The sequence below is a fragment of the Coptis chinensis genome, chromosome 4 (genome assembly GCF_015680905.1).
Source record: "Coptis chinensis isolate HL-2020 chromosome 4, ASM1568090v1, whole genome shotgun sequence".
NCBI lineage: Eukaryota > Viridiplantae > Streptophyta > Magnoliopsida > Ranunculales > Ranunculaceae > Coptis > Coptis chinensis.
This window is the reverse complement of record NC_141459.1, coordinates 41,695,207-41,709,624: the sequence shown is the minus strand read 5'-3', so window position 1 is coordinate 41,709,624 and position 14,418 is coordinate 41,695,207. Positions and strand designations below refer to the sequence as shown.

The 14,418-nt window shown below is 39.2% G+C and overlaps 1 protein-coding gene and 1 pseudogene across 1 annotated transcript; both read left to right on the top strand.

Annotated features, from left to right (window-relative positions):
• Positions 1 to 4,124: 4,124 nt before the first annotated feature.
• On the top strand, positions 4,125 to 4,769 carry LOC147503538 (uncharacterized). The gene has a single exon (XM_086604881.1). The coding sequence runs from the start codon at positions 4,125 to 4,127 to the stop codon at positions 4,767 to 4,769; it is 645 nt and encodes a 214-aa protein (XP_086461007.1).
• Positions 4,770 to 4,940: 171 nt separating this feature from the next.
• LOC147503537 (uncharacterized) lies at positions 4,941 to 6,566 on the top strand (annotated as a pseudogene).
• Positions 6,567 to 14,418: the final 7,852 nt, after the last annotated feature.

Below are 14,418 nucleotides of genomic sequence, written 5' to 3'. Positions count from 1 at the left end.
CATCAATTAAATCACTGTTTAGCGTCTTAAAAGTACTGTTTTCATATCATATTACTCTCATTAGTGAAGTAGTTTAGTTAGTCTAAATAAGTATTTGAGTACGTGCAACTAAGAGTGGATCAAACACGACTACTCCCCTTTATCTTATGATATTTGAGAGTATCTAAATAAATATTTTCACATCTTTATATAAATAATTATTCGATTCTTATCATCTGGTTACCTCGTGTGAAGTATTCCATTGAAGCAATTCTAATAGAATGAATGGATAGGAAATACATCATGGAATAGAGGATTTAATCCTCATAGATAGGATCATGGAGAAGGGTATCTTCTACATCTGTAGACCATAACTCATGAAAGTGCTTTAGTTGGGATCACTTGTAGCTTCAAAGGCTGTGTTTGCTTGTTTATGATTGGGAACTGCTTGCCCTGGGAACACACCTTTTTGGGCTTTTTCTTAAGTTAATTGGTTTAGAGATTGTTGTATGGACACCAAGATTTGAGCTTGTTGTTACATCAAAGATAGCATCATCTCGAATGTTTTATCTGATGGGACACTAGTAGGTGGTGTAACTAGAACTAGGTCTCTTTGGTTGTGAATTGGTGGATTTTGGTAGTTCTGGTTAAAATTAGATGGAACCATTGCTCTGTTATGATTGTTGTAGGTACCTTATCCTTGTCTGAATTGATTGAATATATTTTGTGGTTTGGCATGATTTGTGAACCCTGGTGGTGGTTGGGTTTGTGGATTAATACTCTATGTATAATTTGGGTGTTGCCTCCATGGTGCATTTGGTACATTGAAAGCACAGACTTCTTATGGTTGAAGTGATGGGATGTTATTGAGTAAAGGACAATTGGTATCTACGTGATTTAAGTTGAGACAGAAATTGCATGGTAAGGTATATATGTTCATGAGCGGGTTAGGAGAATGGTTATTTTGTTTGGTTGTGAGGGCATCTATCTTTCTTGTGAGGGATTCAATTAATGTCTTGATCTCCGGACCAGATTTTACTTCAAAAATACCATTGGCTTTAGATGTAATGGCCTGGGATGTTCTAGAGTTGTTTGTGTCGCCCCAATGAGTACTCCTTTCTTGTTGGTTTTCAAGAAATGTTAAAGCTTTTGCACCTTTATCCAAAAAATTGTTATTACTCATAATATCGAGTTTTACCTTGTGTTCTTGGGGAAGACCTTTGAAAAAACATTGCACAAGAGTAGATTTTTCTAGTTTATGGTGAGGACATGAATGGAGCAAGTCAAAGAATCTATCCCGTGCTTCGGAGAATATCTCACTCGGACTTTGTTTGAAGAAATGTATCTTGCTTACTATCTCTTCTGTTTTCTTCGGTGGAAAGTACTTCTTCATGAAGGAGAACACTACTTTTTCCCATGTATCGAAAGAATCGGGGCTTTTAAGACAAAAGCCATGTGTGGCTCTTGCCAGCTAGAGTGAAGGAAAACACTCGTAATTTAACCTGATCATCATAAACGCCTGGATGATTGAAAATATTGCATAACTCATGTATCCAGCGTAGATGTTCATACAATAACTCGTGTTCAAAACTGTGAAAGACGGGTAAGAGATTGAACACGTTTGGTGGGATGCAGAAATCGCTTGTGAGCGGTGTGAGTCGTATACAAGATGGAAGACCATCATGTAACAATGTGTAGAAGTTAGAGAGAGGCTCTTCATCTTGTACAACTTCGTCTTCGTCTTCCATTTTAGAAAGTGGGGGACAAAAGATAGGAGTTTGTCGAGACTGACGTGTTCTCCTATGTGAGTGTACGTGTTTTAGTTGTTCTAAGCTTTTGATTGCCTGAACGTAGTCTCATGCACATTTGCAAGACTAGTAAAATCTAACTATATGCGCAATCAAAGAGTTAGATGCTCAATCAATCGAAATACGTTTGACCGCTTTGGAATTTTGGAAATTTTGTTTTGTCTATAGATTTGATACTATGCCCTGTTCGGAACGAACAGTTGGGCCGCAAAACTAGGTTTTGGGGCTCTACATGCTTCGAAAGAGAAAATCACTACTTCACCACGTGGGGTGCTACCAAAAATCTCACTCGTAATGAAATGAGGGAGGGGAGTGAGGAAGGTAGTTGGTCCATTGAAATTTTATAGTTTTCCACTCTCAATCTTCGTGCTAAGTGTTTGTCCTATGGACGTGACTAGCTTGGCTATGCTTGGTTGATTTCAGATTTTAGTTTAGTCAATGTAGCATTTGAATCACACAATGTCCGTTAAGTAAAGTGGGGATTAATCCCACTTGTTGTTTGTTATAGCTCGGGTTTAGCCTTAAGCGCGTAAAGTAAATACAATACGGAAATTTAACACGGAGTCGCACGAGCATGCTTTTGTAAACAACCAAGTATCCTCTAACTGGTAGTTGCGATGAGGTTAAGATATTACCTCCCAAGTGTGCGTACACATACTTGGGCATAGAGGTGACGTGGTGGGGTTTGACCAAGTGTTGGGTGTCTTGATACGTCAAACCCACTGCTCAAGTTTTACGTTTTTTTTCGGTTACAAAATTTCTAAACTAAACCCACATTTTGGGTTGGAATTGTGGCAAAGCCAATAGGTTTACAAATTTGCCTTCCTGGGCTCAATTAACAGAAATGTAAAGCAAAAAGTAACTAAGTTAAACTTCTTAACTAATCAGGATTGAACTATTAACTATGTGATTATGAAAAGATAACAAAAATCGCGATAAAAAATGGAGCTTGGTTTTGCTCTAACGGAGCCCTTTAAGGGGCGATTTTAAGCCTTAGGGGTAAATTAGTCATTAACCAAAAAAATCAGAAAAACATGCTAAATTCAAGTGATTTTAGGTTTCTTGCGGCCGGAAACCCGAATACACTAGGTAGGTAGGGTTTCCAATGAGGGACAGGGCCGGCTCTGAGGGGTAGGCAGCATAGGGCACCGCCTAGGGCCCCCATTTGACTGCTAATATTTAGGACCTCCAGCTGCTACACAAGTCCACACCCACTGAGGCACTGACCGACGTCCATCACTCCATATATATATATTTTAGTTTGGCTGTTTGGCCCATTTAGTACTCAAAAGCCCAACTACACTAAACAAAAGAAACCAACCGAAACCTATAGACTTTAGACTTACAATAGCAATTAACAAAACAAGAGATATGAGGAATGAGGATGCCGGATTTCAGACTATTTTAGCGAATTAGCGGATGCCGGATTTCTTCTCTTTTGATTTTTTCCTACAAAAGTCGAAAGTTCTTCTAACAAATGTATGAGGTCTCAAACTCTCAATGCTAAAATTATTTGAATTGCTTATTCTATTATTTCAATTTAAAATTTCTTTTGTTTATGAATTATGAGTTTGAATATATAATATGTTAGACAAAGTTTTAAACTGAATTAGGACTTTTAGGAGTAGAAATTATTTGAATTGGATATTTGCCATTGGTTTAGGCATGCATTTAAGTGTTACATCACAATTTTGTTTGTGAAGTTTCGAAATTCGTTGGTTATTTTGTTGTGATGATTAATGAAGTCGATGAATTGTAATTGTTGACTAGTTGTTTCACTAAGTTGTTTTACTGAGTGAGTAATAACTTCTAATCTTTCCTATGCATAACACTCTTATTTGATTGGTTATTGTCATGAAGAATGCTAGAAAGCATCCCTCCGATAGTGAAAAGAGAAGAAAGAAGCAAAGACTAGAACAACTCACTCAATCTCAGGTTGGAAGCATTCGAAAGTTTTTCCCTGGCAATAGACAAGTAGAAAGTTCTAATGAAAATTTGGTCGATGAAGATATTGTGCTTGAAGAACTTGATGATATAATAAATATTGAACCCGAAGAGAGATTAGATGTTGAAACCGAAATAGGGGTGAATGTTGAACATGAAGAGAGGATTGATGCTGAAAATAACGAGGGAGTTGATGTTGAAATTGAAGAGGAAGCTATGAATGAGAATGAAGAATGTGGACCGTTTAACTTATTTGATCCAGGGAATTGGAATAATATTGATCAGAAATGCAGAGATTTTTTAGTTGAGAAAGGTCCAATAAGAGATAATGATATTGATTTTCCTAGAAATGGTGAAAGCAGGCATTTTTATGTTGTGCATTACATTTGACATATGGATAGTGGTTTGAAGCAGGATAGAGAGTGCCTTGTCTATTCACATTCACTGGATAGGATGTTTTGTTTTTGTTGCAAGTTGTTCAAGCAAAATGGAAAGACTTCTCAACTAGATAGTGAAGGATGTTCTACATGGCACAACATTGGTCAGAAGCTTAAAGATCATGAGAAAAGTGATGACCACAAAAGAATCTTGAATAGCTGGTGTGAATTGAAAAAAAGATTGGAAAGGAATAAAACAATTGATAAGAGTGTTCAATACCAAATTAGTAAAGATAAAGAACATTGGAGACAACTTTTACTGAGGATACTTGCTGTCGTTAAAACTCTAGCTAAAAATAATTTGGCATTTTGTGGGGACAATGAGAAGATTTATGAAGAAAACAATGGTATCTTTTTGAGTATGATTGAAATGATTGCGAAGTTTGATCCAATATTGGCAGAGCACATGCGGCGTATTATGAAGTCTGAAGTTCATTACCATTACCTTGGTCATAACATTCAGAATGAACTAATTCAAATGTTAGCATCCGAGGTTAAAAATGTGATTCTTCAAAAAATCCGAGAAGCAAAGTTCTTTTCAGTTATTCTTGATTGCACTCCAGATGTAAGCCATGAAGAACAGATGTCGCTTGTAATATGATGTGTAGATGTTTTAACGAATCCTGTCAAGATGGAAGAGTTCTTTCTAGAATTTATGTAGGTAGACGACACATCGGGTTTGGGACTCTTTAATGTGTTGAAAGGTGTATTGAGTACTCTTCAACTAGATATTGGTGATGTAAGAGGACAAGGGTATGACAATGGATCTAATATGAAAGGCAAACACAAAGGTGTACAGAAAAGATTACTCGAAATAAATCCTAGAGCTTTCTATACCCCATGCTATTGCCATAGCCTTAATCTTGCATTGTGTGATATGGCCAATTCTTGTTCCAAAGCAGTATCATTTTTTGGAGTGGTGCAATGTGTTTATACACTGTTTTCTTCATCTAAGAAGCGATGGCAAGTTTTCAAAGACCATGTCAAAAAAGCTCCGAATCTTACTCTAAAGACATTATCGTCAACACGTTAGGAAAGTCGCGTGGACAGTGTTAAAGCTATTAGAAGTCAAGCTCGAGAGATAAGAGACGCTTTAATTCACTTGGCTGACACGTACTAGTGATGATCCGAAGACAAAGAGTGAAGCCGAGTCTCTAGCCGTACATGAAATTGAGAATTTTGAGTTCTTGGTCGGCATGATTGTTTGGCACACAATATTGAGTGGTGTTTACTTTGTTAGTAAATTGATGCAAGCTGAAGATATGCAGATAGATGTTGCTATTAGTGAGTTGAAAAGGCTCATTTCTTTTGTTAAAAAGTATCGAGAAACTAGATTTGAAGAAGCCATGATAGAAGCTAAAGAAGTTGCAACTAGTATGGAAATTGAACCTGTTTTCCGTGAAAAACATATTTTTCGAAGAAAGAGGCAATTTGATGAGAATGTCGATGAAGAGGTTCCACAATCAGCTGAAGAATCCTTTAGAGTCAACTACTTCATTTACACTATAGACCAAGCTCTTTCTTCACTTAAGAGTAGGTTTGAACAATTTCAAGTATATGAGAAATTTTTTGGGTTTTTGTTTAATTTGGAGAAGTTAAAGTCTGCGGATAGGAATAGCTTAATGGCTTCTTGTGGCAATCTTGCGGAGTTTCTGAAACATGATGGCATCTCTGATATTGATGGGACAGAGTTACTTTTGGAATTGCAAATCTTGAGAGAAGTCTTACCAGAGGACACAATGAAGGCAATTGATGTGCTAACTCATTTGAACTTCGAGGGCTAGTTGTTTTCCAAATGCATGGGTTGCTTATAGAATTTTGTTTACTGTACCAGTTACAATTGCCTCTGTTGAGAGAAGCTTTTCTAAGTTGAAACTAATCAAGTCTTACCTTCGGTCAAGCATGTCGCAAGAAAGACTAAATGGATTGGCTATGTTATCTATTGAAAAGGAGTTGGTAGAGAAGTTGGATTATACAAATGTAATTACTGATTTTGCAGCGAAAACTTCGAGACGGGTAAATTTTAGGTGAAGGTATTCAACTGCTCAGATTGGTGCTTCAATTCTTATCATGTTCTTAACAGGGGAGAGCTATGCGCCTATGCAGGTAATGAACCATTGCCTATTGGATTTTGAACTTAATGCAGCTATTTGTAGCTTTATTCGGACGGAAATGCTCCTGACAGTTTTTTTTCCCCTATTTCTTTTATGATGGTTTACATTATTAATGGAAAGAGAAGGTTGCTGGAGGGTAATGTGGAACCAACGGATCACTGTTTTATCACAAAGCATTTCCCGTTAATACTATTTGAACTAGTAGTCTAAGTTGTTTCCACAATGGCTTGCAGATTCCTATTGCTGTGGGAGTTACTCTGTATCAGGCAATTAGCTTGTATAATGGAAAGGCGTAATTGCATCCAAGGGAGACACAAACACAAACCGAAAGTGCATCACTGATTTTATACAGGTAACTTGTGATATACTAGTTGGTGTGGTCGGGGGCTCCTTAGAGTCCTTGGTCTTGGTGGTGGATTCATATTGGGTCCTCTATTCTTGAACTTGGCATTCCTCCCCGTGTGTATCCGAACCATTCTTACATTAGCTAGAACTTGTACGAGAGATAGAGAGGGCATAATATTAATTGGAGCTATATATGGATCACCCCTACTTATGTTATTTGTTTTTGTCATTTTTATATTTATTATATCTGTATATCGTAGACCGACCGTAAGGCACATCAAGCGTCTAGATAGCCCCAAGCATCACGCCGACGCTTCTCAAGGTCAGGCACATCCTAGTAATTTTAAAAAAAAAAAATGTGTGTGTGCATACTTTTTTTTTTCCTAAGACAAAGGGCCCATTTTTAGGAGCTCGCCTAGGGCCACCCAAACCTCAGAGCCGGCCCTGATGAGGGAGAAGAGTTTGAGAGCACAAAACCAACAAGTGAAGAGGAGGATTTAGAGTTAATCACGTCTGTGTTCATAAAGAAGTATGGACTAGGTTCACTGGAGAGATTCAGGAGAAGACTTGAGCTTAAAGAAGTCGGAGTTGATGAGAGGTGGGCAAACCAAGAAAGTCGTAAGATCAAGGAGGAGGCTTTGGACCTTGTTCTAAACCATTCTAAAGAACTTCCAGCTGTGGAGGATGACCAAGACCCAACTTTTACAGCAACGTTAGAGATGGCAGCAGTGGAGGAGGACATGCAAGGCTTGACTTATACACCACGGGGAATGACTCAGACGAAGGGCGTCAGTTCATTGGAGAAAGATGCCTCCTTTACTGGAGCTGAAAGTAAGGAAGCTTGCGATGTTGACTCCGAAGGCATAAACGTGATGGATACCATTGAGAAGATTCAGAATAAACTCACAGATGTCTTTGGAGTGCGCAACAAACAACAAAACTGAAGAAGAACTGATCCAAGAGGCAAAGGATTTGTTGGCAGCTGCTGGATACAACCTTGAAGTTACACAAGTTCAAGATGGAAGCTTTACCACTCATGGAGACTCAAAACATATTAGGTCTGAAGGAAAAGCAAATGAAGCTGCAAATCCTAGTGTATCGGATTTGATTGAGGCTTACTTTTTGGTTCGGGAAAATAAGGGTATCAGTACTGAAACAAACATCTTAGGTTCTAATGAAGGAAACCAAGAAGATATCAAGCTCAATAATATTGCCCTTAATATTGCTCTACACAGTCATGGAGTAACAGGAGAAGAAAGGGGACAAAAGCACTTGGGCTGAGGTGATAGGGAAGACAGCAGCAGGAAGAGAATAATTGAGCTATGTGCAACCAACTATAATTAACGGTAAGCCAATTATCCATGTGGAAAGCTCCCAATTTGCATCTTACAACAAGAAGTACGATAATCTGGTGGATGGATCCTTCATGGGGAAAAGATTAAATTATAATTATGTTAAGGATATCGTCAGCAGAACTTGGAGACTTTCACAATGAAACCATACGGTGACAGTATGTTCACCTTTCAGTTCGAGAGAGAAGATGATCGCAAAGCAGTGTTAGACATCGGGTCGTTTCCAGTGGCGGAGCCAGGAATATAAGTGAGGGTGAGCCACCCATAAACCAAGCATTAAAAAAAAAAAAAACTAATTTTTTTTTAACTAAAAATTCAAACCCGGTCACAAAACAAATATATTTTGAACATAAAAAAATCATATAAAATAATTGCAATAAATGTAATATAAAAAAAAATAAGAAAAGAAAAAATAATTCAATCTAAACAAATACTTATTCATAGTTGTCGGGTGCCCTTCTTTTTTGTCATCCTTCTTCATCTTTTGGAAGCGTTGCAAGATCAACTCGGTATCAATGCTATCAAAACCTTCTTTTTTAATATATGTTATTAAACAATCATTCAATCATTCATCCGCCATCCGATTACGCAGGCGATTCTTTATGATATTCATAGCAGAAAATGCCCTCTCCACAGTAGCAGTAGCAACATGTAAAATCAGCGCCAACTTAATCAACAAATACACAAGTGGGTACACAATGTCTTTCTTTGTCTCAACCATTATTTTGGCTAGACTGCTAATTCCGTTTACTTTACCAAACTTAGTATCGGAACGCACATCAATGATATAATTCTCAAGCTGATCCGCTAATTCCATCTGATCTATCTCTGAAAAATCATCGGGATAAAGTCCAGCAAAATGGATCAACTTTTGCTTATCGAAAGCAGCAAACGACTCACAAGGATCAAGACATGCCATGCAAAGAAGTAATTCTGTGTTTGCTTCATTAAACTGGTCGTTTAACTCTTGAAGTTGCAAATCAATACAGTGATAGAATAATCCAACACGATAGTAATGTAAATTGGTGCTTCCTTCCGCTCTTCATCGAGACCTCCCTCGAGCCACATACCTCTCTTCCATATTTGGAACAACCACATCATGTTTGGCACATAGTGAAGAAACTTCAATCAAGAGACTATCCCACCCATCATCTCTCATCGTCTGTAAGCGTACCTTTGTTATTTTAACAAGAGTCATAGCATTGACAATGTCTTGGTCTTCACACTGGAAAGCCTTTGACAAATCATTGCTAATTCCTAGTATCGCTTTCATCAAATGCAAATTTAAGATAAATTCAAAAGACTGCACTAAACTCAATAATCCGTAAGCCTCACCTCTTTGTTCCAAGCTTGAACCATTTTCCGCTACGTTATCAAGCACATAAACTACTGAACCATAAGTGGTTATCATGCCAAGAAGTATATAATAGTGTGAGCCCCATCGAGTGTCACCAGATCGTTTAAGACTAGTCTCTTGATTCAAACCTTTACCACTTGAAATTTCTCCGCTTTGTAAGGCTTCAACAACTCTAGCCTTCATTGCTTTGCGTAACATATCTCGTCGCTTACACGATGCTCCAACAGTATTTACCACATTAGAGAGAACACTAAAAAGATTAGCAATTGACTCATGGTTCTTTGCAACTGATACAAGGGCTAACTGAAGCTGATGAGCGAAACAATGAACATAAAATGTATACTCATTCTCTTTCATTATAAGTGTTTTTAGGCCATTCAAATCACCTTGCATATTGCTGGCCCCATCATACCCTTGTCCACGCAGTCTAGATATGCTTAACCCATGCTTAGAGAACAACTCATCAATTGCCTTTTTAAGTGTCACTACACTAGTTTCCTTAACATGCACAACTCCAAAAAATCTCTCAATCACGCAACCTTTCTTGTCGACATAACGCAAAACAACTACCATTTGCTCTTTAATTGATATATCACGTGCTTCATCGACTAAAATAGCAAACAATGAATTTCCATAATCCTTTAAAATAGCATTTGTAGTTTCCACAGCAGCTGCATTCACAATCTCTTTTTGTATATCAGGCGAGGTCAATTTCCAATTTTTAGAAGCATTATCAAGAACGTTCTTAATGACTTCGTTATGATCTTTCAAAAATCATATAAGTTCAAGAAAATTTCTTTTACTGATCCACTCCTCCGATTCATCATGGCCACGGAAAGCTTTACCTTGTCTCAAAAGAAACCTAATACAATCAGTTATTGCAGTTAGATGTATTTGGTAATCCCTTCGAACTTGGTCAGATTGTCTCTCAAGAAATGTTTTGATATGCTGCTCTTGATTTAGCAATGCCCGTGCTGCCCTGTAACCAATATTATGAGCACTATTTGGTCCTCCAACATGCTCTTTTAATTTGGTTTTCCTTTCCCAATTATTAAACCCCTTGTAAGAAAAAACATCTCCGCCTCCTTGTGCCCCCTGATCAGATTTAAAGAGATAACAATAGTGATAAAACGCGGCATCTTTATGAATACTATATTCCAACCAACTAAACTCTCCATACCACTCTTTCCAAAAGCGACGGTTCCTCTTGCCTATTGTCCTTCGAGGAAAAGTATGATTAGGCTAGCAAGGACCCCTAAGCAAATATGTTCTTCTCACTGAGTCACGATCATTAGGATGATAATCTGAAATCTTGTTCCTCAATCCAGGGTCTCTCGGAAGACTAGACAAGTTAAGTTCCTCACGATTTCCATGTTGAACCCGCTTTGACATAGGTTGTTCAACACCACCATCCTCAGTTTCTTGGTGACTTCGCTTTGAAGAGGATCCTACTTCAACACTAACAACATGATCTGTGTTACTAGTTGGTTGAGCGGGTAACGACTTTTCTTTGATCAAATACTTTAGCATAGCTATTTAAACAATTAAAATAAACCACCAATAATATTCACAAAATAAAATAATAATCACAAACATATAAAAAATATAAATAATATGGTTTAGGAATCAGTACAAAAAGACGAATAAAAATTAAATAATATAAGGGTTACCTAGTTACCTCTTCAAAACCGGTAGGTGTAAAGTTGTTTGTTTGGGTAGAAAAGTAGAAGACTTAAACTTTAATATAGAGTAATAGAGAATGGAGGAGAAAAGAAGTAGAGTAGGTGAGAGGGATTTTTTCTTTCTATTTTTTTTTTAATAGATACATGATGGTTTCTATTTGGGCTTATATATGGGTGCATAAATACGAGATAAAGAGGAACACAAGTAGTATTGGGTTTTTTATTTGCTTTTTGGTACTATTTGCTTTAACCGAATCAAATTTGTACATCAAGTACATCACATGACATCAGCACATCTCTTTTGTTTCCTCTCTCATGACTCATGAGCATATGCTACTTTTCTTTTTCTATTTTGTCTTTTACCAGTTACCACTTAGCAGTTAGTAGCTATAACTAGTTTTTTTTTTGTTTGGGTCAGGTGAGGGTACGCTTACCACTTAGCAGTTAGCAGCCATAACTAGTTTTTTTTTTTGGGTCAGGTGAGGTTCGCCAAGGTGTATGCTGGGCCCCCACTGGCTCCGCCACTAGTCGTTTCATATTGCAAGCAAATTATTTGTAGTACGCCCTTGGAAATTGTTTGTAGAGGCTATATTGTCTCTTATTACAACCTATAAGATTACTTGTATTACCTCACCACTCTTCTCTCGATATTTTTTTTCTTCATTCTTTTTCTTTATAACCTCCTCTTTTCCTCATTCTCTTTTGGTTTGTTGATCTCTTCTTATCCCACGTTCTTTACCTCTCCACCTGTTACTTCGGTATTCACCGCAGTTCTCGGCAGTTAGGTTTCCGCGGCTATGATCTACTGAGTCTTCTCTTCACTATTCTACCTACAGCCCACTCACCACCAATGACATCTTATGTCACGAATATGACCACTACAGATGCCCTCTCTCGGTCTTATTGATAGTCAGCGGACATACAATGGGGCCGAGACCTAACTTTCTCCATTCGCGGTATATCCATATTATTTTAAGCCATTCCATCTATTGTGTGGCACGTGTTCCATCTTTATCACAATGTGGGAACGAAACATGCGCATCTGAACCTGGCTTTTCGATTTTTGAGACCCCACGCGTCACATTTCCCCTGGTCCTTTTCTTGATAATTACCCTTTTACCCCTGTCTCTTCCAATCCCCCTCAAACCTCTGACTTCCCTCAAAACCCAAAACCTTTCGTTCATTTTTTTTCATTCTTCATCTTTTATCTTCTTCAACTTCTTCTCTACTATTCCTCAATCTCGTGGATCCTTCCAGCACCGCTCGTGTTTCCATTTCAGTTACTCCGTCACCTTGGCTACTTTGCACCTCAGGTTTGTTCTCCACCCTCTCTCTTCCCCTCGTTTATTTGTTGTACTCAATTTTCGTTACTGTTCCGCACTCTTTCCTTCTTTCATAGCTTTTACTCTCCCCCATTGCTTCAAGTTACCAATCTTAGTGTTGATTATAGCATGTCGGGATTGAAATCGGTGGATACCTCAGCCACCAGATCCGATGGATCTGAGTCCTCTACATCCAGATCTAGCCACTCCACCATGGATAGATCAGATTCTTCGGCTTCAGGCTCTGCCAGTCTGGCTGCTATACCATCTACCTCAGGGAGGAAGGCTTCTCTTCCTCCCCCACCATAATATTACAGCAGACCTAATTTAGTTGCAGTTAAAGCCGCTTATGGCATCCCAGATGACGTGGTATTAAAGCACGTGTCTGGTATCACCCATTTTCCACATTTGGTAAAACCGTAACCAGGATGTCTTGTCACGACCGTTGGCTAGATAGCGGCCGGTATGTGTTTTCCTTTAACTCTTCTCGATATCGAGGTATACAACCATTTCAACATTCCGCCATGACAAGGCATAAGTAACTTCTAGCGTGTTATGTACGTCGCTAACCATTACAACAAAACCCACTCTTAAAATCCAACTCCGTGACATAATCACTCATTATTATATGAAAAAGAGCACCAAATTCGGAAGTGTAGGGTATCTATCCTTTTGTACTCGTCTGCAGAAGAAGTCTTTTGTTCTCCGCATTACAACTTCTGACAAGGTGTGGCACCATTATCTATTGTATGTGTCTGGAAGTTTTATTTCCATGGACCTCGCTTCAGAAGTTTCTCTAAGGAACCTCAATTTCCTTAAAAGTGGTAAGTAAAACCTTTTGATCTGCAGTGCTTCTGTATAACTTTATTTTTAATTTGTCTTTCTTTCTGTGTCCCAGGCTGGAAACCAGATTCACAATCTCAACTCTACGCTGGCATCTCCTCTGAAATTTTCCAAGGGCTCCGTGATCTAGGGAGTGACCAGTATGAGGTTCTCGGCAAACCCGAAAAAGGCAACCCTCTTTTGCTTGACCCCTCTCTAAAAAACGTAGGTAAGTACCAAGGTCCCCTCTATCATTTGCCGCCACCCAAAGAAGGAAAACCAAAATCCTCTCCACTTCCCAAAAGAAAGCGTAAAGCCCACAAGTCGTTTGGATACACCACTAAGATCTACCACTCGCAAGCCGTCGCCCAACGAGCCTCCACTTAATCCCACTCTTACTCCAGATACCGCCCCCTCTTCGTATTCTGCTTTAGCAGACTGGGAAGAAGATTTTGCCCACCCTTCCTCTCCTATTCCTGCCCCTACCATGGCCACCAACAAACTCAAACTATGGGAAAGTGACTCAGATGGTGATGAGCCCACTGAAGTTGCGGCCAAGAGCCCCCCAGCAAAAAAGGCCCGGACTGCGTCTTCTGCCCCCCTGAACCACATGTTGACTCGACGCGGCTATTGGCTCCAGCTTGCCATCTTGGGAAGGACCCCCACTTATCTAGCTCCCTTTCCTCTGGTGCCGCGGAAATCTAGCACCCCCAATTCAAGGCCAGAGATCGCGATATAACTACCCGTGATTTGGCCCGAGACAACCCAGCTATCGCGGTGTCTTTGCTTTTCAGCTCTCATCTTCCCAGAGACCAAGCATACGGCGACTCTGGCTCGTTAACTTATCACAAAGCATCCATATACACCGGCTGGGAAAAGGTGTGTTTTACTTTTCCTTTTCCCTTATTTTCCCTTATAACCCTTTCTAACAAGTATTTTTCTTCAGTTGAGTCTGGACATCGGCTATGTGGTGCACGGACTGACCAACACCCTAGAATCTCTGGAGGTCGTGAAGCAGAAGATTAACGACCCTGATGGTTGGAATGCCAAGCATGGCAAAGCTAGAGAAGGAAGGACCGGGACGATCTTCAAATCGTTGCTGTGAAGGCCCAAAAAGCTTTCCAGCAAGCTGAGGACAAGCACCGCGACAATGTAGCGGGGGTCACCTCCAAAATGGAGAGCCAAAAGGAGATGGATAAACTCACTACTCAAGCTGCTGTGGACAAGGTTGTGAAGGACGCAGCGGACAGATTCTA